Consider the following 25,522-nt stretch of genomic DNA (forward strand, 5'->3'; position numbering starts at 1 on the left):
CCAAAATACTCCACATGCTATGCATAATCCCGCCAAAATATTCCACATGCAATGCATAATGATCCCGCCAAAATTCAAACACAATTTACATATAATGAAATTGTTGCCACGTCTCAACTTTTTAGTATAATAGATTAAAGCAGAAATAGGCCTTATTTTGTAATCAGTGTACTTTTTACGTTTTATAGCATTTACAAAGTTTAACAGAAAGTTATATAAAAGCGCACGTTTTTTGTATTTTCACGCCTATAGCAACTAACGGGTAACAATAGCCAAAGAGTTTGACCAATATTTAGTTTTATAGTCATGGTAAAGTACTGAAATATTTAGTCTTTTATAATTATATTTTTTCTAAATTATTAGCTATATAATTATATAAAAGTGCTCAACTTAATATATAAACTTTACTGGGGAGGAATAACTTTAATATATCTTTACATCAGAAATGTTATTTTGTTCATGTTTCAGGGAATGCTGTGATCCAGTGCTTATGATTGATATTCTTAAATTGTTTGTTTTTACAGATAAATATACCAATACTCATCAGTGCAAGTTATGCGTTCCACAAAAAGGGAAATCTGGTTGCTCGGTTCGACTACAACAACTCATGGTAAACAATATAAAAACACTAAGAATCGGTTCGTCTTGTGATTCCCTGGGTTTCAATTATGCAGTATCTAAATAAATGAGTGTACCACTTCAATAGTTGTCTCCAAACAGTGTTTTACAGTAACTTATGTCTTTAAAGTCAATTTAACACCCGAGAAAATGTCGGCGACACGACTCTGTTTTTTTTTTTCGGCGACTCCAATATTTGATCATTTAACTAATACTAACATGACATACGTACACACCACGAGGGGTTATACGGTTTGACATGAACCTTGTCTAGTATTCCCATTTAAATTGATCAACATGGTGTCTCGGTTTAATTTTAAAGCATTTGCCTTTAAATATCATGTCCAATGTGCTTTTTTTCCGTCCGTCTTCCTCAGTATTTTGTGAATTGACCCTTTTAACTTTAATATATACCTGTACACAAGAGGATTTATGAGAATATAAATGAAACAAATAAAGACCATCCGCTGTCAAAGTTAAATGTGATTGCTTTGTACATCGAATAGTACGGTATCGTAAGGGACAACCTTAAAATATGCTTCTGGTCTGCGTTTCTACGGAAAAGTGTTTTAATTATCTCGTACCGTAATGATAAATGTTGCGTTCTTTCCTTTTGCAGGGATGATATGGTGGCAACTACTTTATATTTCGCCGTGTTTGTCATGTGTTGGGGGTTTGGTCTCACGTCAACGTATACCGGCAATTACATCGTGGGCTATGTATTCACCATTTTGATTTTCTGCCAGGTAAGGTGTCACAATCCTTTACTACGAGCGATTCATATACAGCACAATGTAATGCTTACAGGGATCTCGACTACTAGTTAGATGGTAATGTTGAGTTATAGTTATTTTATCTCACTACAGCACGACAAAGCAACCCATCATTTCAAATATATGTCTTGATTCCCAATTCATTAATGGTATGTCCCATTCCTGTTTTATTGATAGGCTTCGACAATTTTTCTCTATCATTTCGCCACCAACGAAGAGGTAAGATAATTAAGTGTAAGATAAGTGTAAATCTATAATGAAATAACAGACTCGTCTTCTTTAATTTTATGTGTGTATTGAGAACACTACTTGGCGAAAGACGAATGAAACTCTTTGTAATATATATATATAATACATATATATATATATATATATATATATATATCGTCAAGTTTATCTGCCTGTCAGCATGTATCTTCTTATTGATTGATTGATTGTTTGTTTGCGTGTGTTTATTGTTGGTGTATCTGTCTATCTGTCAGCCATTGTTATCAGGTTTGCTGATTGTCCATCCGTCCGTCCGTCCGTCCGTCTGTCTGTCTGTCTGTCTGCCTGTCTGTCTGTCTGTTTAAAGTTTGCTTGTTTGTTCATCCGTCCATCCGTATTTCCAGCATCTGATTTCTTGTTATTTTATGAACACTAGATTTGGATCCATTTAGGTCCTTTTTCCGTTCCTTTCTAAGTCACGGTTTCCGTTCCACTACCATGTGTACGTAGATAAATGTATGTTATTTTAGCAGTAACATTGACATTAATATATCTAAATGTACGCTTAAATCTGTTTTAACTTGGTGTTTATGATTGAAGAGAAGACATTTGACTTACTTTCATGATAATTTGTGCCTTGTTCTTATTTTAGCTCTTACAAGCTGTTCGGATTCAACTGTGCGGAGAGAAGATAGAGAAATGGGCTCTACATGTGTTTTATAAGGAACAGGTGGAAAGAATGACTACTGTACGTACAGTGAAAGAGAGAGCAGAGAAACGGAGAAATACTGTTATAGAACGGAAAAAGAAGAAAGCGAAGGAGCAGAAGGAGAAACATGACACTATCAATGCCCTATTCACGATAGTAAGTGTGTTGTAATCATAGTTGATGGCATGGCGCCATTAGACAAACAAGTATTGACGTCATGTTTGGCTCGAATTAAGAATATAAATCATGTTCAAAAAGATCACGCCATTTCTAGAAGATAACACTTTTATTGCGTATTTCGACAAAGGGTTGTTGGTGGTCGAGTGGTTAAACCACTTGCCTCTTACCACTGCGGTCGGGGTTTGAACCCATTAAGGGTTTCATTAAATTTACCACGCTGTAGTAAGAAGTATGTCATTCAGTTTGACTCTACCGAATAACGCACGTTTTCCCCGGGTACTCCAGTTTACTCCTGCACTAACATTAAACCCTCCTCCTGTTATTGGGTTTTGCCTGGTGGGTCGTAAATAAGTGAATAAACACATAGATGGTATTGCGTTGTTGTATTTTATCCAGATGACACGGGATGATTTAATTCTAAGTGGAGTCACATCTAATACAAGTATTTACAACAATAAACAAAAAACCCGAAATAAATTATGCCAAAAATACCCCGACCCTCCGTTTTAGAATATTGAGGTTTATGAATTGTAAAGTGCTTTGAGCACGGCGTGGGAAAGCGCTATATAAGAACACAACATTATCATTATTATATAAGATTTTAATCATTATTAAGCCGGTTACAAACTTATTAATCCCATTGTGTTCCTTCTTTGTTAGGTCGCTCACAATAGAGTGTCGACGGTGAGAGTTCATGCCGCGGATGATGGTGATGACGATGAGTACGCCCCCTCAACAAGTGGCAGCAGTCGACCTAGCCGACCGAGTATATTCTAAAACGGAGATTTTTGACACAGGATGAAAGTTTAGCCTTAAAGAAGGTGTCGAAATTCAAAACGTATTTTCTGCTAGCTTTACAATATATGGAGAAGTGACGATCATCAAAAGAACCATGAACACACCTTTATCATATACAATAAGTAGCATTTTTACATTTTTGACATTTACTTGGTGTTTCTATGGATACTAGGTTTATATCAGTAACAGTTTGGGAGACCATTATAGTAGTTGTGTACAAATAGAGGAATATGTCAAGGTATAGACTGAACAATTCATTGTTATCTGAATGCACACCTTTGAAAACGTAATTTTGATTCATGATACACATAGCTTTAAGAATCCCGAACAACATAAGATTTGTTCGCAACAAGTGCGTTAAACTTTATAAATGTTGATGCACGGACAGTTCACAATTGAAATGTTGTAGCCAAACTCTAGAATTATAACTGGAACTTGTAACTTGTAAATTATACCGACATACCTTTCTCGTAAACCAGAGTATAATTTTCCGCTGACGTCATGGACAGTGCCGTAAAGAGGGCAATGGTTTTACGACGCACAGTCCAATTATACTAGGAATTAATCAGTTCATTAACCGCGATAACTCTTAGTGAGGACAGGGATGTTGGCAGTACTAGTATTGACGTCATAATTCAAAAGGTATATCAATTTTAGATGTTATATCAAATATTCATCAGTGTTTATAGTAACATAATCATAAATGTCAAGTGTAAATACTACCACTTTTAATTTAATCAAGTTCAAATTTGATATGACTTTGAAAACAAGTGCAACAATAAAAAAAATAGAATTTAAAAGTAACATAATTATAAATGTCAAGTGTAAATACTACCACTTTTAATTTAATCAAGTTCAAATTTGATGTGAGTTTGAAAACAAGTGCAACAATAAAAAAATAGAATTTAAAATTTAACACTATAAAATGATTGCCAAGTGTAAATATCACCACATTTAAGATAACTTAAGACTTTCAAAGAACCGTTTCAGTTGTTTTATAGTTTGAACCACGTTCGACCTTCAAGTTATTGTGTGGTGTACATATATATGATGGGAAATTTGATAAATTCAGAAGGAGTGTATATTTACCTAACATGTGGGGTGTCGATTATGTATGTAAGTATGGATATATAATCAACACAATAGCGTCGTCGTCAATTGGGAAAAAACAGCAAAACACCGAACAATTACAGAACATCATTGACTGCATCGCCGAGCTCAACAACAGCCATTGCACTTATATAATTATTATTTTTACACAGAGTCTATGTTTATTCTAGTTTGTACAACAAAGCAAATGATTTTCAACTATCACTTGCTCGTAGTTGTCATTTAGGAAGTATGTTTGGGAAGGGGGGAAGGTAACCAGTAATGACGGCTGGATTCCGACTTACTGAGGGCTTTGTTAGAAATCGTAACAGTGAGGGGTGTATTTTCAAACCTTTTCCAACAGATGTCTTGACAGAATATACAATTATGTTTAAGCACATGAAAATCTTACCTTTCGTAGGAATCGAAATAGAACTAATATGTTAATAATATGTAGGCGTTTTATTGTTATTCTCATCACGTGTATTGTGTACCTGTGTATAGATTCTATCATTTCTTACAGTACACTATGGTAGGCACAGGCATTTTTCCAACCACAGATAAAGCGCCATCGCTATATAAATTTGAATACCGAAACAGTAATTACCATAAATTTATAATAATAAGATACACATTGTATACTAAGTGATTTGTAGTAGAAGGTGAGACAAAATTTAAGCTTTAATAGTTAAGAAACGAATTACAAAACACGAGGACCAAACAAAGTCATCGCAAGGAAAGTCAACAGTGGATTTGTCATCACAAAGGCTCGGACAGAGTACATGCACACATTCCTTTCATCGGATTACCTTTGACCCAGAAGAACATTTCATGTTGGTACGGACAGACTTCAGAACACAACTTTACATTATTGCTGACCACATTCAATACATTGACACAACTGCATCAATCACAATTGACAACAGTGGTTTCTTGACAGCCATAACATTTTTGTATTGCATTATTTCCGCTTTGATGTAAGTCCACTGTCATGTTGCTGCAAAAATCACATTCTGTATTACATGAACTAGACTGTGTCTAACAAAGTTCGACTCGTGCATTTCATGATCTTTGGACGACAGGTAAATTCATCACATGACTATAAAACACTGTGAATCTCATCAACCTGTCTGTAGATACAGGTAGACATATTCTAGCAATTTCAGTGTCCCCCCCCCAACGACGTCCACACGTACGCTTCATATTATAAGTTCCTCGTTATAGCTTTCATCTCATACAAATGGTGATGAGAAACGTACACTTTTCGATAAAGTGTCGTGTTCAGTTATCAATTGTTCTTAAATCCACATTTCCACCACGAGTATATCAAACAATTACAATTTGCACATCATAACCAACCAATTTATAAAAATGAATAATAATGATTATTGTGAAATTTTAGCGGAATAACAGTAACGTTCCGAGACTTGCCGCAAAAGTCTACGCAACAATGAGTCTACGCACTAAAGAGCAAAATGCCAGGAATACATGTTTTGCATATTAGCATCTGTTTTTTCTGGCAGGGTCAAAGAATACTGTCTAATGAGATTAGCTGTCTTCATTACTGAATCTTTGAACTTATTGAGGAGTTGTGGAAATTATCATTTTATGTACATTGTATATAATTATTAAGAATGCTTTTTTTTAAACAAACCTTACATTTTACCGTTACATTAAACTACATAGAATTATTAATTGTCGAACGTTTACAGATATTAATTAAAAGTGGTCATATGGATGAGGTTTGGGTCTATTTATTTTGGCTAAATATCTAGTAAAACGTACAATGAAAAACATTTTACACATTTATTAATGTTTTGAAATTTATTGAGTTAAAAACAAGGACTTGGCTTGTGTTGTTTCACATTGATTTTTTCACGTAGAAAGCCATGATAAAATTGTTTTATAAATTAAAATCCAAAAATAAATTCCCAATCTTGATCCATAGACAATTGTCGCGTGTTATTTTGCGATAGTTGTCGATTGTGACTTTTTTGCTTACATGTTATTGAGAGATTGTGACGAATGGCAGTACTTGTTTTCTCATTAATATTCATAGCACAGTTTACATTTATGAATGATTTCGTAACAGAATAGGCATACTTGCTGTAATCTGATTCAAGAAACACTCATTTGTAAGGCCAAATAAAAAAAGTTGTTTGGTTCCGGTTACCCAACCCCACCGAGTTTTTCACGCCGACCCTAACCTTTTTGCTATATAAGTACATGTATTCGAGAAAAATAATAATAAAATCGCGAAAATCGTGAAGTCTCGCAAGAAATTGTGGGTGCGGAAACTGAAAAAGGCAACATAAAACTATTCTTCCAATTTGTAATGGCTGTACATCTGATAGGAAGAATACAGAACACAGAGACCATTTGGATGGAAAACAGTGGAAAACTAGACACTCACACATGGAAAAAAAATAAAATAAAAAATCTACCTATTTTAAAATTTAATGTAATCGGAACCACACATTTTTTTTACTCCCAATCATCCTTCAGAGATAATAAATGGTTACAATAAAGTTGAATGACACTCTCTTTTTTTTACAGTATATTTTGACTGACGTACAACCCTTCCCATTCAGGTGTTATATTTATAGATGGACCTCGTGCAATACAGGAATGCAAAATGTGCTATATTTTAAACGTCCGATCATGTTTTGCACCAGAGCGAGATCACTAGTTCAATGTAGGATAAAAGACTACATTCTTATACTTCGGCCTCAGACCCCCCCCCCCCCCGCCCCCCACCACACACATACCCCATCCCATCCCCCGTAACTAAATTGGCCAAAATCGAAAATTGTTTCGAACCGCACATTTAAACTCGAGAATGAGTTGACTTTGGTAAAAATTGTTAATTAAAGTCCACGTTACTCTTGCTAGGGCGCCCTCTAGCAACGCAACGCATTTGCCTCCATTTTTGAGTGACATTGTTGTGGTGTTAATTTTCTCCTCCGAGTAATTCGCTGATTTCCTCTAACAATGCCGCGAGGCAGGAAGACCGCAAAGAAATCCGTAGAGGACATGATGAATCAGCCTAAGAGCAGCATTCGGGAAGCTGATATGGAATTGCAGCGACTGAAAAAAGGTCTCGACAACCTTCCATCCGAAGCGACCGCGTGCTACAAGATAGCGGTTAGCCCCAGACCTCAAGATCATTCTACACAACAACGCCAACCGCATCCCCTGCAACAATATACGAGGTCGACATCGGAACCCTGCGTAATGAGGATGAATTGGTTTAACAGACTGAAGACCGTATGTGAAATTGTTACCATTGGACACCGTGGTTACTTCTCAGATCTGCGTACGGGTAAGAGAAAATCTGGGGCATTTTCAGCAAACCGCACGATCACGTGGTGAGACCAAAGCTGTGTCATGATCGAGGTTTTACCATCAGAAGTGTCGATCGATTACTACCAAATGTCATTCGAACATTTCCTTGCGGGCTACATGGCCATCATTACGCACAGCCCACCCCTTTATTTCAGACAATGAGAAAGATGTAAGTATACGCCATCTAAAAGATCTTATTAATTACAAGATATTGCGGGTGAGTGCTAGATAGAATCGAAATGGCTATGCCCATTGGGATGATGAATGCGGGAGCATAACATACTGGGTATTCAAGGCATTCACCTAAATTTCTACCTCAGCTACTTGCATCACGTGCACTAGAATCAAAGATACTGAATGAAATGTATCAAGAGAAATCAAAACACAAACAGTCACATGTAGTTGACGCAGTTTTTATTTCAACACACTTCTTCAGTTATACAGCCAAATCTCTTAAGCTTACAAATTAATATACAATCTTTTCCAGATACCCGTAGGTAAACACATCATATTGGCATTCTTTAGTCTGACGTCATCAACTTAAAGCAATTTCTGGATAATATACACCTGTTTAATAATGACTAAAATTCTGATGTATTAGATGTGAGAATATGCATGTATTATATAATAATAATAACGGAAATGTATGCATCACGTTGTACAGCATTTACAGGGCGACTGACATCCTGTATTTTGCCATTACAATAGAATGTGACCCTAAAATCAAAGTTCTTCGAATATTTCCAAAATTGTATTATTATGGAAACTTGTTCTTGATTTAAAAAAAAAAAGATATGAGAAATTTTTGGATACATTGTCTTGTTCTTAATGATATCGACAATCTTTTGAAATTCACTATCAAAACATCTTAAAATATGTATTCTACACATCTAACAATCCACATGCCTGTTTATACGGGATGGACCTGTTGTAGGTATGCAACAGGGTTGCCACAGGCCTGATGTAATTGCCATATCTGATGAAACAAACATGTCACAGGCCTGACAAGACAGGCCTGTCACAGGTCTGACTAGTCAGGCCTTCCACATACCCGATGGGACATTCGTGCCACAGACTTGCTGATGGGTCAGGCCTGCCACACTCTGACCCATCAGACCTGCTACATGCCTGAATCCATTTCCCTGCACAGGCCCTGATGGTCATCTGTACCAAGTTTGTCACAGTCCTGATTCAGACCTGATAAATTTTAGCTGCAGGTAGGTTATAAATTCAATTTGAATACACTAAATCTATTCAAATTTTAAATGTTATGTGATTAGAGTTTCTTCAATAAAAGTACAAATATAATATGAATAAATCTTAAAACTTTTTTTAAAGATATCAAGTACATAAAATATTCAACTTTCTACACATTTCAAATGTAGTGATCATGTAAATTACAACAGTACAACACAAGTTAACTTTTTTTGTTCATGTTTTTAAACATATTTTATACACTAGCACCAACAACAGCAAACTTTTAATTAAAATTAGTGCCATAAAATTACTTTCGTTGGTTTGTCTTGAATACTATTATAATGGATAACACAACAATAAAACACTCGTGCACGTGCTAGTTTCTTGATGTGTTTTTCATTTACATGAGTAAGTTATTATTCCACGGTTTCACCTCGACAGTGAAACTTGACGTACGAACATCCGTTCTATTTTGTGGCATGCAAAGCACTCATTACATGTATAACAAATTAGGCCACAAATTTACCTTCCTCAAAGAACATCTCACATTAGGAATTCGAAATTAATAACAATACATGCAGATAGTGTGAAAATGAGAGTTGATTCAACATTCGATCCCACAATTCAACAATCCAACTTGTTTTCTGGTTAAATAATTTTGTATTTATCATGATTAAATTGGCAAATTTCTAGAGCTGGATGTGACAAAGAGAACATTTCAGTTCTATTATATATTTTTACTTGTGGTATATTTTTCGCATCAGACTGTATGATACGTTGTGTCCCTCCGCCCACACCAGTCTCCTCTCTCCCAATCTCGCAATGTCTAGCTTTAAATTAACTTAAAAGTCTGACGTCAACGTGATTTTAACTCCTTCCATTCTGTGATTGGATGCAACCAGCTCTGGTTGGAAACGCTAGAAAAAGTATACTTCAAATACAGACGTGAGAGTGGTTGACGTGTGATGGCGCCCCGTCACGTACCTTACAGACTAAATTCAGATAAAATATTAATGTATATTCATGATTTTCCTTCAAAACATAGTAATTATAATATATAAATCTAAATTTACAAATATAAGTGTCTGTAAATGTTCATTCCTCACGATGTTGATGTTATTGGCCATCTACATGAACACGAACAAATATCCAGTTAGGGATGATCGCATAATGTCGTCCAAGCTCGGCAAACGAACAACGTTTGTTTGCGTCAAACCCCCTCACCCTTCCCCCTAATCGAACCTTCACGAGTGCAACATCAAACACTCATATATACAAACTATGATAAAAACTAGCGGTTACAACACTATGATACAAAATTGTACAAGGCCTTGTAGCCATTCCTACCGACACGCTATTTTCATTTAACACTAGACCATCTAGGCGATCACATTCAAAGGCAATTAAAATACCTATGTGTCAAACTGAAACATGCAAACATTCATTCATACCATTAACTATTGTAGACTGGAATCGGTTACCGAAAAACATTGTCACTAGCAACACAACAGAACAATTTAAGACTGCACTAGCAGCCCACAGGGAATAATGACTGAGCGCACTCACTTACCCTGGAAAAATTTTGCTCAGTAGTGAGCTAGTTTCCAGCATTTATACAGATACAGATGATCGATGTAATGTAAAAACATGATTGCAAACACGTTAAAATACTAACAGAAACCCAGTTTCTCATATTAGAAGTAAATTTGTATCAACTTATCAACATCTCACTAGTAAATACAAAAGCTGTTATCATTGAAGGAGTGCAGTTTTCCCGTCGAAATTTAGTTAGAAGTGCGAAAATGAAGTTCGCTTATTGTATTGAGTTTGCTATCGTCCCTTAGTGTGAAGAATTGTTACATCGTGGTTTCAGCGTACTTCATTCGACTAGTCCCAGAAGCCTGTGTTTGTGTTGCCTGGAACAGAAAGAAGACACTGTCTGAAGTTTGAGTGAAGTATACAAATTAAATGAAATAACCACATTTCATGAATAAGTTCAAATGTACTCATTTCATAAATATAATGAAATGTACGTTTTTCATAAATAAATAAATAAATGAATAAATAAATAAATAAATAAATAAATAATTAAATGAATAAATATTAAATACAAATAGAAAAATAATCATATCTTTATAAATAAATTCAAGTGAAATGGACTCATTTTGTAATTGATTCGATCAATATACGATATATGTTTTATTTGCTTGGGTTGATCAAGCATTACTTACTTTCACCAAGTACATTAACACAAGCACCAAAATGACATGCTGTCGACATCCCTCTGAGTCGTTATTTTCATTTTCCGTCAAACAGATACATTTAGTTTAGTCATATGTATGCGTGCATAACTGTGAGCTAGAAAATACCAACAAATTTCCGCCACACAAGTCCTCATTTTATGTATTCATTATTGTGATAAATTATTTGTTTCAGTTTACCTGGTCAAATAAACATTGGATCATTTTGGACCTATTTCGGGCCGTTGCTTCCTTTACATTCTGTCTCTGAATAATGTCTTCTTCGGACGCTTTGGCCATTTCTAGTCTACTTTTCTCAAACTCTAGGTGGTCAGTCCATGCTATCCGACTATTTTCATCTCGAGAGTTGCTATATCGGATTCCTTGGAGTACCTTGAAAAAAGTTGGTTTGGGGAAATCGTCAAGTTTCTACATGATCTATTCTTTAAAGATGGGTCGTTAGGCATAAATGAAAAAGTGTTGGATTTAACAAATTGGACAGGTAAGTCGAATTTTTTTATTTTAAAATTTTATTATTTCTTTATTACTTCGACCCAAAGACAAGATACTCGTTGGTAACAATACATTCTGTAACAGTTGATGAGGTGTTCAGATGTATATGTTGACAATGGTGTGATTCAGAAATAGACAAGTGGCAATTATATATGCAGTCTGTGCTGTTACATGCTGAAAAAACGTCTTTTCTCTGATTTAAAAAAATTAACGAAAGAAAATCTGCAGGGAAACAGTAAATTGTGACCATGTAGCAAATGTTTAGAGTCGCGCCTTAAACAAGGTTTGATCAGTCGGTTTATCAGAAACGCATTATTTTTTATTTGGTCGTTAGTAAATCATAAAGACATGTACTCCACGAAGAGAAATTACTACACGATGATGTTGTACGTCATCTTGTTTAACAAAACATTAAGGTGAAAAAATCTTGAAAAGTTCAAAATAATAATAATAAAAGTAGCAGTTTTATCTTTAAAACAGAAATATAGCCTTTTATCTGTTGTGGTTATCCGTGAAATTGATACATTTGGTCTTCATAAGGTCGTTTAACATTGTTATATTGAGTTGGATTCCAAAATAAAAAACAGAATATCATGTTATCGAAAAATTGTAAGATTGGAATTTGTTGATAAAAATTACTGATTTTTAACTCACCTCAGGATTGATACAGATGAAGCCGAGTAGCAATACGGATGCCTGCAATTATAGATTACAATATTAGTGTTCACATCTTTACTTAAGTTTATATCGTCAAATTGCAACAACTCACTATTGGCAGACTTTTACTCGAACTTATGTTACCATGGGTACTAAATGAACGCTTCGTTTAGAAAGTGATCATAATGAATTGTGAAGTATTGATGGGGAAGACTGAAATACGTTAATTGGATTTTTTACTTTTATTTCTTGAGTAATTTTTACAGTTGGGACTTTCAAAGTGCACGGAGAAACAAAACTAAAGGAAATAAAACGAAAAAACAACACAAACAGCAAAGTAAAGCACAGTACAACACAGCACAACACAATGCAATACAACACAACACAACACAACACAACACAACACAACACAACACAACACATCGCAAGGCAAGGCAAGGCAAGGCAATGTAACAAAAACCAGTTAATACCTACCTTACTGAAGCACAGGATAACATAGCAGTACCTTAACATAACCATATCATCGGAATCGGAGTTCGTCACAAACCCTAAGAACCAGGTTGGTGTAAGAAGAACTATATAAATCACCGTGCATCTGGCATCCAACCTACAGAGAAATACAGCAACAGTAAGAATCAGAAATTTGACCAATACACACACCATAATTCTGTATTAAACTATAAATAGTGCCATCTATCATAGAGTGAAGATGACTTGCAATTTGCAGTCGGGAGAGGGGGCGATTTGTTTATACAAAAAACTACAAGTTGGGAAAGGTGGATTAAATGTGGTCATGTTTGTTACATTCTAACTATTATGTAATCAAGAAATAACTTATTATATCATAGACAATCATATTTCCCTCCATTATCTATGGTTGCATCAAATTATGTTATGTGTAATGGTTAAATTTATCATGAATTTTACCACAACATTTGAATCTTTACCAATACAGCTAAGGTAACGTTATGGATACACACAGATGCAGACAACGATTGATTTTTTTAAAAAATTCTGAATTCACTAGAAAAAGCATTGAGAATGTAATGAATATATAACTTGTATGTTGACACAGTGTTTTAGTTATACTGACGATTACATGAGAAAGTGAAAGCTCTTTATATGTGACCTTCTACTACAACATTTCATGACATGCCTGCACTGCCCTGAAATATCTGTGTCCGTACCCCTTTCCCCTCTCCCCTTATTGACACACTCCAAGCCCAGTTCCCATATCGGCACACTCCCAGCTCTCTCCCCTTATCCAAGCCCTGTCCCCATATCGACATAGTCGCAGCCCTCTCCCCATATCGGCATACTCCCAGCTCTCTCCCCTTATCCAAGCCCTGTCCCCATATCGACATACTCGCAGCCCTCTCCCCATATCGACATACTCCCAGCCCTCTCCCCATATCGGCACACTCCCAGCTCTCTCCCCTTATCCAAGCCCTCTCCCCATATCAACGTACTCCCAACCCTCTCCCCATATCGACATATTCCCAACTGTCCTCTCCCCATATCGACATATTCCCAACTGTCCTCTCCCCATATCGACATACTCCCAACTGTCCTCTCCCCATATCGACATACTCCCAACTGTCCTCTCCCCATATCGACATATTCCCAACTGTCCTCTCCCCATATCGACATATTCCCAACTGTCCTCTCCCCATATCGACATATTCCCAACTGTCCTCTCCCCATATCGACATATTCCCAACTGTCCTCTCCCCATATCGACATATTCCCAACTGTCCTCTCCCCATATCGACATATTCCCAACTGTCCTCTCCCCATATCGACATACTCCCAACTGTCCTCTCCCCATATCGACATATTCCCAACTGTCCTCTCCCCATATCGACATATTCCCAACTGTCCTCTCCCCATATCGACATACTCCCAACTGCCCTTTCCTCAAGTTCATCTTCATCCTTTCTTCCAAATGATATTCACATTCACCACGAGATTATTCTAACGCCATGAAAAAACAATAATGAATCATAAAGTGTTGTCTGCATTGCCCCTTCCCTTACCAATTCAGCGAACATACAAACTTTATTCGCTGAAATACTGGCTACTGCATTCGCTGAAATGCTGACTGTTTTCCCCTCCCACTGACTAATAATTATACCACCCCCACGTGGAGTACATACAACTTTTTGCACATCACACGTGACTTTGTTGTGTGGTTTTCTAAGTCACTATATAATACAGGGTCATAGATCTGGACACTTACAACGTTCGCTCTTGGTCGTATTTGACACTCAAACTTCTGTCGGGATCGAGTTTACAGCAAATGTATCCACACAGACCAATCGAAACCTATTCCGTAGATAAATTTTGTGAAAACAAGTACTTGTTACAAATGTGACATATCAATGTATGTATGTATGTATGTATGTATGTATGTATGTATGTATGTATGTAAGTATGTATGTATGTATGTATGTATGTATGTATGTATGTATGTATGTATGTGTGTATGTATGTGTGCGTGCGTGTGTGGGTATGTATGTATATACGTACGTACGTACGTGTGTGTATGTGTGTGTGTATGTATGTATGTATGTATGTATGTATGTATGTATGTATGTATGAATTTTTGCATGTATGTGTATTTGTGCGTTGATCTGTATTCATATAGTTTAAAACAAGAAAATCAAGTGATATGTGTTATTCGCGCTTTTTGCTGATGATTCCAGGAAAGGAAATCCTTTCATTTAGAAAGTACTTACTAGTATTTCAATTTATGGCTAAGTGAGTGTGCTATAACACCTATGGTTGATTGACCTCGCCTTAGAGTAGGAACAGGTGGCACAACATAGGTGATCGATGTAAATACAAAATTTGAACCTACCACCTGAGTACATGCTGCTGGGAAGTACTGGGTTATTGCACTGACGAGTCCATCGTTCAACATCCAGCATCTATTAAAGATAGTATTTGTTGACATACACACATTGAATCGTATGTGGTCATACTAGGCCGACGTGCGTAACATGTATACGTACACGCACCCCCACCCCACCCCACACATATAGACAGACAGACAGACGGACAGACAGACAGACAGACATATGATTCAGTAGAAGTGTAAAATAGAACGATACACCGCAAGTTATTATAAACGATAAAGTGGGCTTATATTAGTAAGATCTAAAAAAAATCACGCGCACCAAAGAGAACCCCCAAAACTCGCCCTGAAATATAGAATAAGTGGTTCGGGTTAGGTAGTTGGGAATGACGTAAATAATGTATTCCATTGGTAATGATTCAGTAAACCTACAGACTGAGGTTTTAAGTTTTCAGTAGGTGCAATGATCTGTCATAATTTGCTGATTAGGTAAAACGACAAAAAGATATAAATCAAAAACACATCGTACCCTGTGTTCGTCTTATAAACACCATACTCAGTCATGACTGATGCAAATACCACAACCATTGGAACTATCCAACCACCGATCAAACACCATACTCTGAAAATAACGAAACATACGTCGAATGATTTCATCACTTATGACATACAAAGTACAACGTGATAAGTAGAAGTTTAGGAGTCACGTCAGACACGTAACACTTTCAAGAGACTCGCGTAGATACATGTTGTATTGCGACAGTTTTGGGGCTGTTTTCGAATGGGTTCCACGGTGTCATCATATCCTGAATCAGACCCAAGGTGTAAGAGTCGGGAAGCTTTTTTATCCTACGTCCTAAAAGACGATTAACTAGTACATGTAATAACAATTCTCAGGTGAATGTAGCAATTCGTAAACATACCGTGTTCTTCTGCAACTCTCATACTGACAGTGTCGAACTCTCTTGTACACTTGTAGGCACTTGATCATTGACCAGAAAAAGCAACACAGGAACAAGCAGTGTGTTGCTATAGCTGTTGCAGTGCACCAAGTCTGTAAATAGAAACGGGAAATATTTTGTTGTGTTTGTTGTTGTTGTTGTTGTTGTTGTTGTTATTGTTGTTTGTCTTTTATCATTGTCTTTTGCCTTTTATCAGTGCATGAACTTATCTCTTTCGCATGCTATATTCTTACGGTGCTTCTGCTTATGTCACAGGGGGCTCAGGCTTAGTTATATTTACAAAAACACACAAAACAAACAAACTAACTACCAGACAAACAACAACAACAACAACAACATATAAACATTGACAAACATGATCGATAGGGTAATTACAATATATCAACAATGTTTCTATGCAACAAGAATTACAATATGTTTTCCTGGATATGATACTCAATCTATTTTCTAAATAATACCACCAACATAATTACAAATAGATGAAAATATAAAATAAGGGAATAGACAATCAAAACAGAGAAATCACAATGATTTGTTTAATTTGAATTTTAGTTATTTAATATATTTGTGTTTGATATTTTTGTTCGTGGTACATGTATGTTGAATACAGTTTTCTTTTTACCGTATCAGAAACTTGCTGACTCGCAGTCAGTAGAACAGCGGTAGTTAGTACTTCTGCAATGATGATGTTGACCAATACAAAATATTGATCCATTCTCAGTCTAACAGCAAAATGTAAAAACAAATGAATATTTTTAAAATGGTAGTTTAATCTTCGGCGCTTCCTTATGGCAATCCAAGCTATGTACAACATACAGGGGAACAAGATGATGTCCATGGTTGATGACTCTGGTACTAAGAGATTCTGTTTACCATGATCTTCAGAAATGTTTTCTCCATGACATTTTTATGAATTGATAGCGACAAATAGCGTATTCTTAAGAGTTATCGGTGTAGGGAGTAATTCTTAACAGTACATCCCTACCTCAAGTTTTGATATATTTCAAACACAAAGGAACACTCTGTTGTGTAAAATTCATAGCACCATGAGTTGATATTGCTGTCAATTGTCCTTATGTACTAATGACCTTTACTTTTTGGAGGCGAATAAAGTAATAAAAACGTAAGTAAATAAGTAAATAAGTAAATACCTTGAAAACAGAATGGCAATCAGAGCACCGAGTAGAAGTAACAAAGTCATGCCATACCCGATGATGGTGGTGATGCCCAATCCCTCCAACAAAAAGAACTAAAACAAACAAACAAACAAACAAACATACAAATAAATAAACATACATACATACATACATACATACATACATACACACATACATACATACATACATACATACATACATACATACATACATACGCACACACACACACAACATACATACATACATACATACATACATACATACATACATACATACATACATACATACATACATATTTATAAATGGTTTATCTATACACACAACGCACGGGGGCCTGAGTCTTTTTTTTTACCCAAGACCGAATACATCCATAAATTGCAAGTTTTCATTTACTACAGACGTGCAGAAGACAATCGGTAATTAAGGGGCACATGATAGTAGACACGAATCACGAAACTACAAGTTCACGTTCATACCGCGATGATGGCAAACATGCAATATGTACAGTAACTATGAACATTCTCCCTTTCCTATTAATTGGAGTAATATTTTGTAGAACCTACACGTCTGAACCATTGTGTTTCTTCAACTTTAGGAACACGGTTTCCGTGTTTCTCACAGCTGAAATGCACCTAGCAAGTTTAACATGTTCACCTACCACAGGTGCAGGTCCCAACTTCATAACGAGGCCAAAGCTTGTTGTATGCGTACATTCACAGACAGTTGCACCGATTTCCCCATCATGAATCACAAGTTCACAACCATCGGAATCCCAGAGACTTGCAAGAAAAAAAGGATCACGGGAGTTAAAGTAATAACAATCATGTTGTGTTTGCAGCGACTGTGCAAACACATTGTCGCTCTATACGCCAATGTAGTATTATGTTAACCAAGTAGTACATCTGATCTCTCCTCTCCTATAAGTGTATATATATATATACATGCTTCTCTCTATCTTTCTCTTACCCACCCACTCCCCATCAACCCGCAGTGTAAATGCCTATCGGCGTGATAAAGCATCGACAGGCACGTAACTAGCAAAATGGTTAACTAATGACATTGTGTATTTATATTTATTAAGTACTTTAAAGCATCACAGAAGGCCCGAGTTTTAAGCTGACTTTGATAACTAACACTGCGAACCTTGAACCCTAACGAATGCCTGAATAGTGAAACAGCTTGACCAATTTAAGACTGTAACTGTTGCTTTTCTTTTCATGTAACCCTAACTTCTTCTCACATCCCAGCTTTCCGTTGTTTAACTCACTGCTGTTCTTACTGTTGCTGATCCGATGGTGCTCTGTTAAGTTTAACAACTAGGGAAAAAACCATGAGGAGTTTTCAAAAACGTTTGAGCTGAGTGTTGTTGGAAGCATCAAGGATTTTGTAATATAGACAAAAGTCTTTTAAGAACACATGACACTATCATATAAGTTTGCTGTATGTCACGTGACTTACCCATCATCTTCACCATAGACTATGAATGAACACTTCTCGTCCCATCCTTCCTACAGATAAAAAAATGATCAACAAGAAATGGGAAATTATTGTATTCATTTGATTGGTAAGGAATCACTACGATGGGCATGAGCTGACTTTGTATGTGTTTTGGTTGGGGAGAGGGTGAGCGTGGGCTTCAGGTTGGGAGTGGGTAGTGTTTCCTGCAAACTTAATGGTACCTGGGATCAATGAATTTCGATTCCACAGCTCGATCGTGCAATGACCCGAGATGTTCTCTAACAGCACGGTAAACACAGACCATATAATGACATACCTCCAGGTGAAGGAACTTCATGACAACTGGTTCAGGCAAAGTATCTTTGAGTCGATTTGGATACAGTGTAGTAGAAATTACGATTGAGTTGACGGCAGTACTGTATTGCGTTGCTGTAACTGACTTTATCCACTCACGATATTTGCTGAATAGAGGAAAAAGAGAGAAAAAGGAAACTTTTAAAAGTGTGCCTTAGAGATCATCTGAAAACGAGTTCAAATTCGAATAATAGTTGTCATTCAAGTGTACTAGGAGTGACTTCATATTGTTATTAGCGAACTTTTTGTTGTTGAAAATCTGCGCATAAGACCGAAACTTGCTTTGATATCAGTAAGTTATTAAAAAGAGATGACGTTTTATTTTTCAAAATGGCCACCATTTTCAGTCAAACACGCGTCTTGTATCGTCCAGGCAAGATTACAAAACGTGTAGTTTTATATCAATGGGTATCGGTTTTGAAATCGTCTTGTATGCACTCTTGGTAGGATTTGTTGATGTGGTTCTTGCTTATTTTCGTACTATTTCCGTCAACATTCTGTCTATGTCAAATACCTAAACTGTATCCTACGTTGCAAACGAGTGCAAATTTTGACACAAATTAGATCAATCTGATAAAAATCTGATATATTTAATAGGGCGCGATTTCTTAATACCTTTAGTCCTACTGAAATTCTCGTTTTTCTTGTGTTTTGTTCCGTGAGTGAGCTGTCTTCCTCCTAGAAGGTGGCTCACTCTCAGAACAACAAATTTAAAACAAATAACAATAAATTAAGGATATAGAGGTAAATAAAAAGATCGAACCGTATTCAACATATATATCAGATTTTAATCAGATTGACATTAGATGCACAATTCAATTCAAAAAGTACCTCGCTTTGGTCATCTCCGTCGATAGGATCCGAGACAAATTACGAAACAGAGCACTCACAATTGTAACTGCATTATCAGGACCTGTAGGAATTGGAAGTTAAATCTCGCGTGATCAATTATTGTGCGAGTGATTGTTTTCATCATCGGATACATATTATTCAAATACTATTATACAATATACAATATCGACATGCGTGAACTTGAACATGGTTTTAATCCATATTCCACAGCTGTTTAATAAAAAACCTAATGACGTAATGAGTGCATGAACTAGTCAACCTCTCATCAATGAAATTATAAAACTCAGAAAAGATTATTACACCAGGAAAGGATAAGTAAGTACCAATAATGGAAAGAGAACATAAGTTTTTGTATTATTTTCACTTTCAGATATTTTGACACTGATACACAGGTACACGTACTCTTTTCCACTGCTGCTTGTATGGTCGATGCAGGTATGAAAATAAACGTGTCATTTTCCCTATTCACGTCCTCAAATGAAGAATTACTTGGTAGGCTTGTGTCGTTACGGTTCAGCGGAGGAAATCTCATGCTTTGGATAGTGTCTGAATCGAAAACGTCAGCCCGGAAATCTGAAGAGAATGTAGAAGCGGTAGATTTTGAGTGTCTCAAGGAAATGTTTTTTGTTCTGTTGGGAATCGCGCCAAGCATTTTTTTACAAACATACAAAACAACACCATAACCATACAATTTAACAGAATGGAATAATTTCTCGTTCTATAGCTTGATGAAAATTCGATCCTAACATGATGACGTCACACAACTCTCTAGCTAGGAGTGGTGGTAACAGTGCATTTAAATCATGCGGCTTAGTTGCTATGGACACCAGTAACCATGGCCAACAGTAATTAGAATAGACTTCCCCATATATATATATATATATATATATATATATATATATATACATATATATATATATATATATATATATATATATATATATATATATATATATATATATATATATATATATATATATATATATATATATATTACAGTTCAGTTTCCATAAATTTTACACCAAAAAAGAAGGTAAACCTACCGATGTTTGGACTCTTGATTTCTACCTTCTTCAGACTTTCTGACGTCATAAACTTTGCAACTCTGGATGCAAAATGATCGAAATGTAAGATAATCATACCCGCTCCACGAGTTGGACCCCGAAACTGCGAATTGAAGTAAAAAGAGTATGTTGCTTAGGTTGAAGTCGTGCTTTTCACATTGACATGCGCATTGAAGAGACAGAAAACCTTACGAACCTGATTGATCTTTGACCACAACCCTTCGTTATTTTCGTCAAGGAAAGTACTTGCAACGTTCACAGTTTTCTGTAAAAATAAAAAAATAAAGATATTCGATATGGTGAGCACGCGACTAGATGCATGTACACAGACTTCGTGTGGAAATATGTCCATTTCAATGTGGTCACCTGATAGGATATGTATATGCAGTAACACTGAAAGACTTAGTGTGGAAGAAATGGCCATTGCAACATGGTCCCCTGATTGGATATATGGAATAGCACAGAACAAAAAACAGAATAAAGCGTTTAGTCAAATCTATACCTGTATATATGCTAGCTTATTTTTCACACTTTCATTCATCGCGTTCAAAATGTCAAGACCAATAATTTGTCCGAAAATCTCAGTCAATAATATAAGGTCGCCAGCTTCGTTAATATTCCCTGGTGTTACAACGTGTTCCATCTTACTCATCACGTCGGTTGCGTCGTCCAAATTGGTAACGTTCTGCAGCTGAAAGCAGAATGAACTGAGAGTTTATTTCAACTGACAACATGGCATGTAAATATTACTTCATATTGTGAATAAAGGCTGGAGTTTGTTTTGCAGTTTCAGTGACTTGATAAAAATTAACAATTACCTCATCGTATAACTCACGAGTATTGTGTGTTATGCAGCCAGTGTCATCTATTTTACCCCAGACACCACCAGCTAAACATTCCCTGGTCATGTCTCCTGTAAATATACAAACACAAAGATGACAAGAATTATTCATACATCACAAGAATCTACTGCAAGATCTCAAAATATGTACCATAGACGTTTTTATGTTCGAATGTATAAATCTGCTACATGTATTTTCATCATATTTAGTCTCGGTTACCCTGACTCCCTTGACTTAATGGCGGCGATGGAGGTCAGAATAGTTTGAATTAATCGAAACTACCTAATTTTGAAACAGCTAATAAACAAAGATATGCCGGCAAAATTCATAACTATAGGATAAACAGAAATGACAATAGATATGTAAATAAAGACGCACCACAATAGCAGATCTTATTGTTTTAAAGAAAAGATGTGCGTCGAAAACACAACACAAAATAACATTTTCTTGGAGTTAAAAATGGAGTTAATGTACTCATGACAGATGTTATATTCACCTTTAAGAATTGTTTGTTTTTTCATTACTCGATTTTCGTTACTCACACAACAAATTAGCAACCTGGTCTAAAATATTGCCTTGTAAAACAATTGATTTAATATGATGGAATAAATCGAAGAACACGAGGACAGAAATTATAATATGTCATTATCCTTTACCTTATTAGTCTTCTAGGGGAACTCCACTCAAGGAAATAAAAGACACTGTCATAAACTATGGAGAGTCATTTCATGATTTGACATCCTCTACAATATTACTTGTTGATTTTCGAGAAACAACAATTTGATCATGTGCATTTATACTTTATAGTGTATCTTTGCTATGGGACATTGCAAGATGGGAGTCAGCAGAAATAATATATTCATGACTACTGAATGCTTATTCCCTTCACAGTGCAAAATATTTCTTATGAATATTCATTGTTTAACCGTAGTATTACTTCTACTGACTCCCATAATGCAATGGCCCACGACAAAGATACCCTTTATTAAAAGGCACAACATGAACTTGGTGTTTCTCTGAAATAGCAAATAATTGTAGGTGACATAGGTTCATGAAATGATTCTTCAGAACCAATAGTTTATGAAAATGTCTCTATTTCCTGGAGTGGTGTTCCCCTGTAAGTACATTTTAAAATACAATTAAAGGAAAAAAGAACTCGTCTTTGATTTCTGTCCTGAAAACAAAGGGTCCGGAATAATCTACCAAAGATACAAGCTAACTGCCATAAAGCATGCAGTAGTATATAACATACATGTTTAGCAAACAGAAAACATTGAATATTACGCTCAAGAAAGGTAAACATACAGCCAATAGTTTAGTGCAGCTGTTAAATTCTGTCACAGATAAGTGTATTTACTAACCGATCACATTGCCATGGCACTTACGCCACTCTACAGAACACTCTTCGGAGGTTCTTGGCCACACAGCATCCTCGTCCGTGACGGTTTTGTCGCTCTCATCTACTGGTGGGCATGTTAATAACAAACCCGATTGGCTGCATTGCTCGTTTGGCTCTATGGGAATAGTTTCACATTGTTGATTGTCTGTGGACATCTGATATCCGTCAATGCATACACACTCGTAGCCACCAATCGTATTGTTACATATGGTCTTGTCTAGTGCTTCTCTACAGTCGTGTTCCTCTAAGCACTCGTTGATGTCTGGAAACAACAACAACAACAACAACAACAACAACAACAACAACAACAACAACACACTTGATGATTCAAGGTGTAAATCGTAACGATACTGTATATGAACTAGACTATATTATTGTGTTAAATCGGCGAAATTCAATACTAGTATAGATGTTGCCCAACTAAACGTCTATGATGCTAGGGCCTGACAAAATAAATTGTGTGGTTCCGATTACGCTCAATTTTAGAATAGGTGGGGATAGGTAGACCTTTTATTATATATATATATATACTTAATCCTCAAAAGAATAAGGATGAAATAAGTCGTTTCACGCTTCGAGCGATCATCAGACAACTAAATACTTATATTTATATATATATATATATATATATATATATATATATATATATATATATATATATATATATATATATATATATATATATATTCTTTATATGTGAGTGTCTACTTCAGGTAGTTATTCTCTGTGTTATTGGCTTTTTCTCATCAGATGTACAGCAATTGAAGATTGGAAGAACAGTTTTATATTGTCTTTTTAAGTTGATATCAGTTTTCGCACCCACTACGTCTTGGTGGACTTCACAATTTTCGCGATGTTATATTTCTTCACCAATACGTAAAACAGAGTTGAGGGTCGGTGGTGAAAAACTAGGTGGGGTTGGGTAATCGGAACTAAACATTTTCTTTCTTATTAGGCCACGTAAGGATTTTTTTAAACTCTAAAATCTGCTGTCACAGCGCACATCAATAAAACACAAATGGGTCTCAGCTGCATTAGTATTTCAAAGTTTAGCTCTGAAACGAAGTAATATTATCACATATCGAAAGTATTTACCTGAGCAACTATAGCCATCATCATCAAGTTTATAGCCTGCTTCGCAAAGACACTCGTACGAGCCCGGTGTGTTCTGGCAGTTTTGTTCACAATTGTTTTCCATTATTGAACATTCATCTAAATCTGTGGACATCACCATAGTAACAAAATGTCAATTTGAGTATTAAGGGCAAGGGCAAGAATTTTAATAATTGTGTGTGTGTGTGTGTGTGTGTGTGTGTGTGTGTGTGTGTGTGTGCGTGAGTGTGCGTGAGTGTGTACTAGTTCATTAGAAAAACAACAACATGCATATGTTTATAAAATAAACATTTTTGCAACGTTTATATACACAAGGAGTTACGAGTTTTTTATGCGACAAAGAATAATTGTATGACAATTTACCTGCGCATGAAACTCTATCCCCACGCAGGTTATATCCTTTTGAACACTGACACTTGAAACTCCCTGGAGTGTCACTACAGTTATGTTCACACTCATTCATCTTCTCAGAACATTCATCGATGTCTTCATTAGAAATAAAATAAACAATGTGAATTTTCAAAAAAGGAAATAAATGAAAGGAGGACCAGGACTACATTGTCTGAGAGTTTGAAAAAAATGGGAGAGAGAGAGAGAGAGAGAGAGAGAGAGAGAGAGAGAGAGAGAGAGAGAGAGAGAGAGAGAGAGAGAGAGAGAGAGAGAGAGAGAGAGAGAGAGAGAGAGAGAGAGAGAGAGAGAGAGAGAGAGAGGCTGACTGTCTGGATATATGGATGGATGAATGAATGAATGAATGAATGAATGAATGAAAGAATGAATGAGACAGACAGACGGGGCGAGTGACTGAGTGACTGGTGACTGAGTGAGACAGACAGACAGACAGACAGACAGACAGACAGAGACAGACAGACAGGGAAGGAGAGGTGGGGAGCTCAGAGTAACACAGGCGATGGTTTAACGCATATGATTAGTAAATGGTACATCGGAACACGTGTATAACATTTCGAGAAGTAAGATTATTTGGCAAATCTTAAAATAAACATACTTTGACAGGACTTCCCATCGCTTTGTAGTATGTAGCCTGTATGACAAGCACAGTTGTAACTTCCCGGTGTAGCAATACATTTGTGTTCACAATCATCAGTGTGTTCGGTACATTCATTGATATCTGGAGGTAAAA

The 25,522-nt window shown here is 36.1% G+C and overlaps 2 protein-coding genes across 2 annotated transcripts in view; one reads left to right on the top strand and one right to left on the bottom strand.

Moving 5' to 3' along the window:
• Positions 1–6,862, top strand: part of LOC144434349 (adhesion G protein-coupled receptor L3-like) — a 44,566-nt gene extending 37,704 nt beyond the window's left edge. The window contains exons 26-30 of the mRNA XM_078122804.1: positions 525–610; positions 1,238–1,364; positions 1,569–1,610; positions 2,251–2,463; positions 3,148–6,862. Of these exons, the coding sequence (XP_077978930.1) occupies positions 525–610; positions 1,238–1,364; positions 1,569–1,610; positions 2,251–2,463; positions 3,148–3,264 (585 nt within the window). The 3' untranslated portion in view covers positions 3,265–6,862. The remainder of the gene's footprint in view (positions 1–524; positions 611–1,237; positions 1,365–1,568; positions 1,611–2,250; positions 2,464–3,147) is intronic.
• Positions 6,863–8,156: 1,294 nt separating this feature from the next.
• Positions 8,157–24,847, bottom strand: LOC144434360 (adhesion G protein-coupled receptor L3-like). Its single transcript, XM_078122814.1, has 22 exons — positions 24,748–24,847; positions 24,367–24,489; positions 23,234–23,533; positions 21,849–21,943; positions 21,533–21,721; positions 21,227–21,295; positions 21,010–21,133; positions 20,369–20,539; positions 19,946–20,027; positions 19,077–19,221; positions 18,761–18,810; positions 17,961–18,081; positions 17,297–17,394; positions 16,768–16,867; positions 16,107–16,237; positions 15,713–15,805; positions 15,187–15,256; positions 14,566–14,651; positions 12,801–12,933; positions 12,324–12,365; positions 11,358–11,549; positions 8,157–10,832 (listed from the first exon to the last, which is right to left on the bottom strand). Exons 1-22 carry the CDS (start codon positions 24,845–24,847, stop codon positions 10,773–10,775), a joined length of 2,574 nt encoding a protein of 857 aa, XP_077978940.1. The 3' UTR covers positions 8,157–10,772.
• Between the last annotated feature and the right edge of the window lie 675 nt (positions 24,848–25,522).

This window comes from Glandiceps talaboti, chromosome 1 (genome assembly GCF_964340395.1).
Source record: "Glandiceps talaboti chromosome 1, keGlaTala1.1, whole genome shotgun sequence".
NCBI classification, from domain to species: domain Eukaryota; kingdom Metazoa; phylum Hemichordata; class Enteropneusta; family Spengelidae; genus Glandiceps; species Glandiceps talaboti.

What these genes read in the sequence shown, in the direction of transcription:
- LOC144434360 (XM_078122814.1), bottom strand. Translation starts at nt 24,847, where the DNA reads ATGAATGAGTGTGAACATAACTGTAGTGACACTCCAGGGAGTTTCAAG. An exon ending in TGAAGTTCCTTCACCTGGAG is followed by an intron (nt 18,811 to 19,076) that starts GTATGTCATTAT and finishes TTTTATCTGTAG; the next exon opens with GAAGGATGGGACGAGAAGTG. An exon ending in TCATCTGTATCAATCCTGAG is followed by an intron (nt 11,550 to 12,323) that starts GTGAGTTAAAAA and finishes ACTTTTTTCAAG; the next exon opens with GTACTCCAAGGAATCCGATA.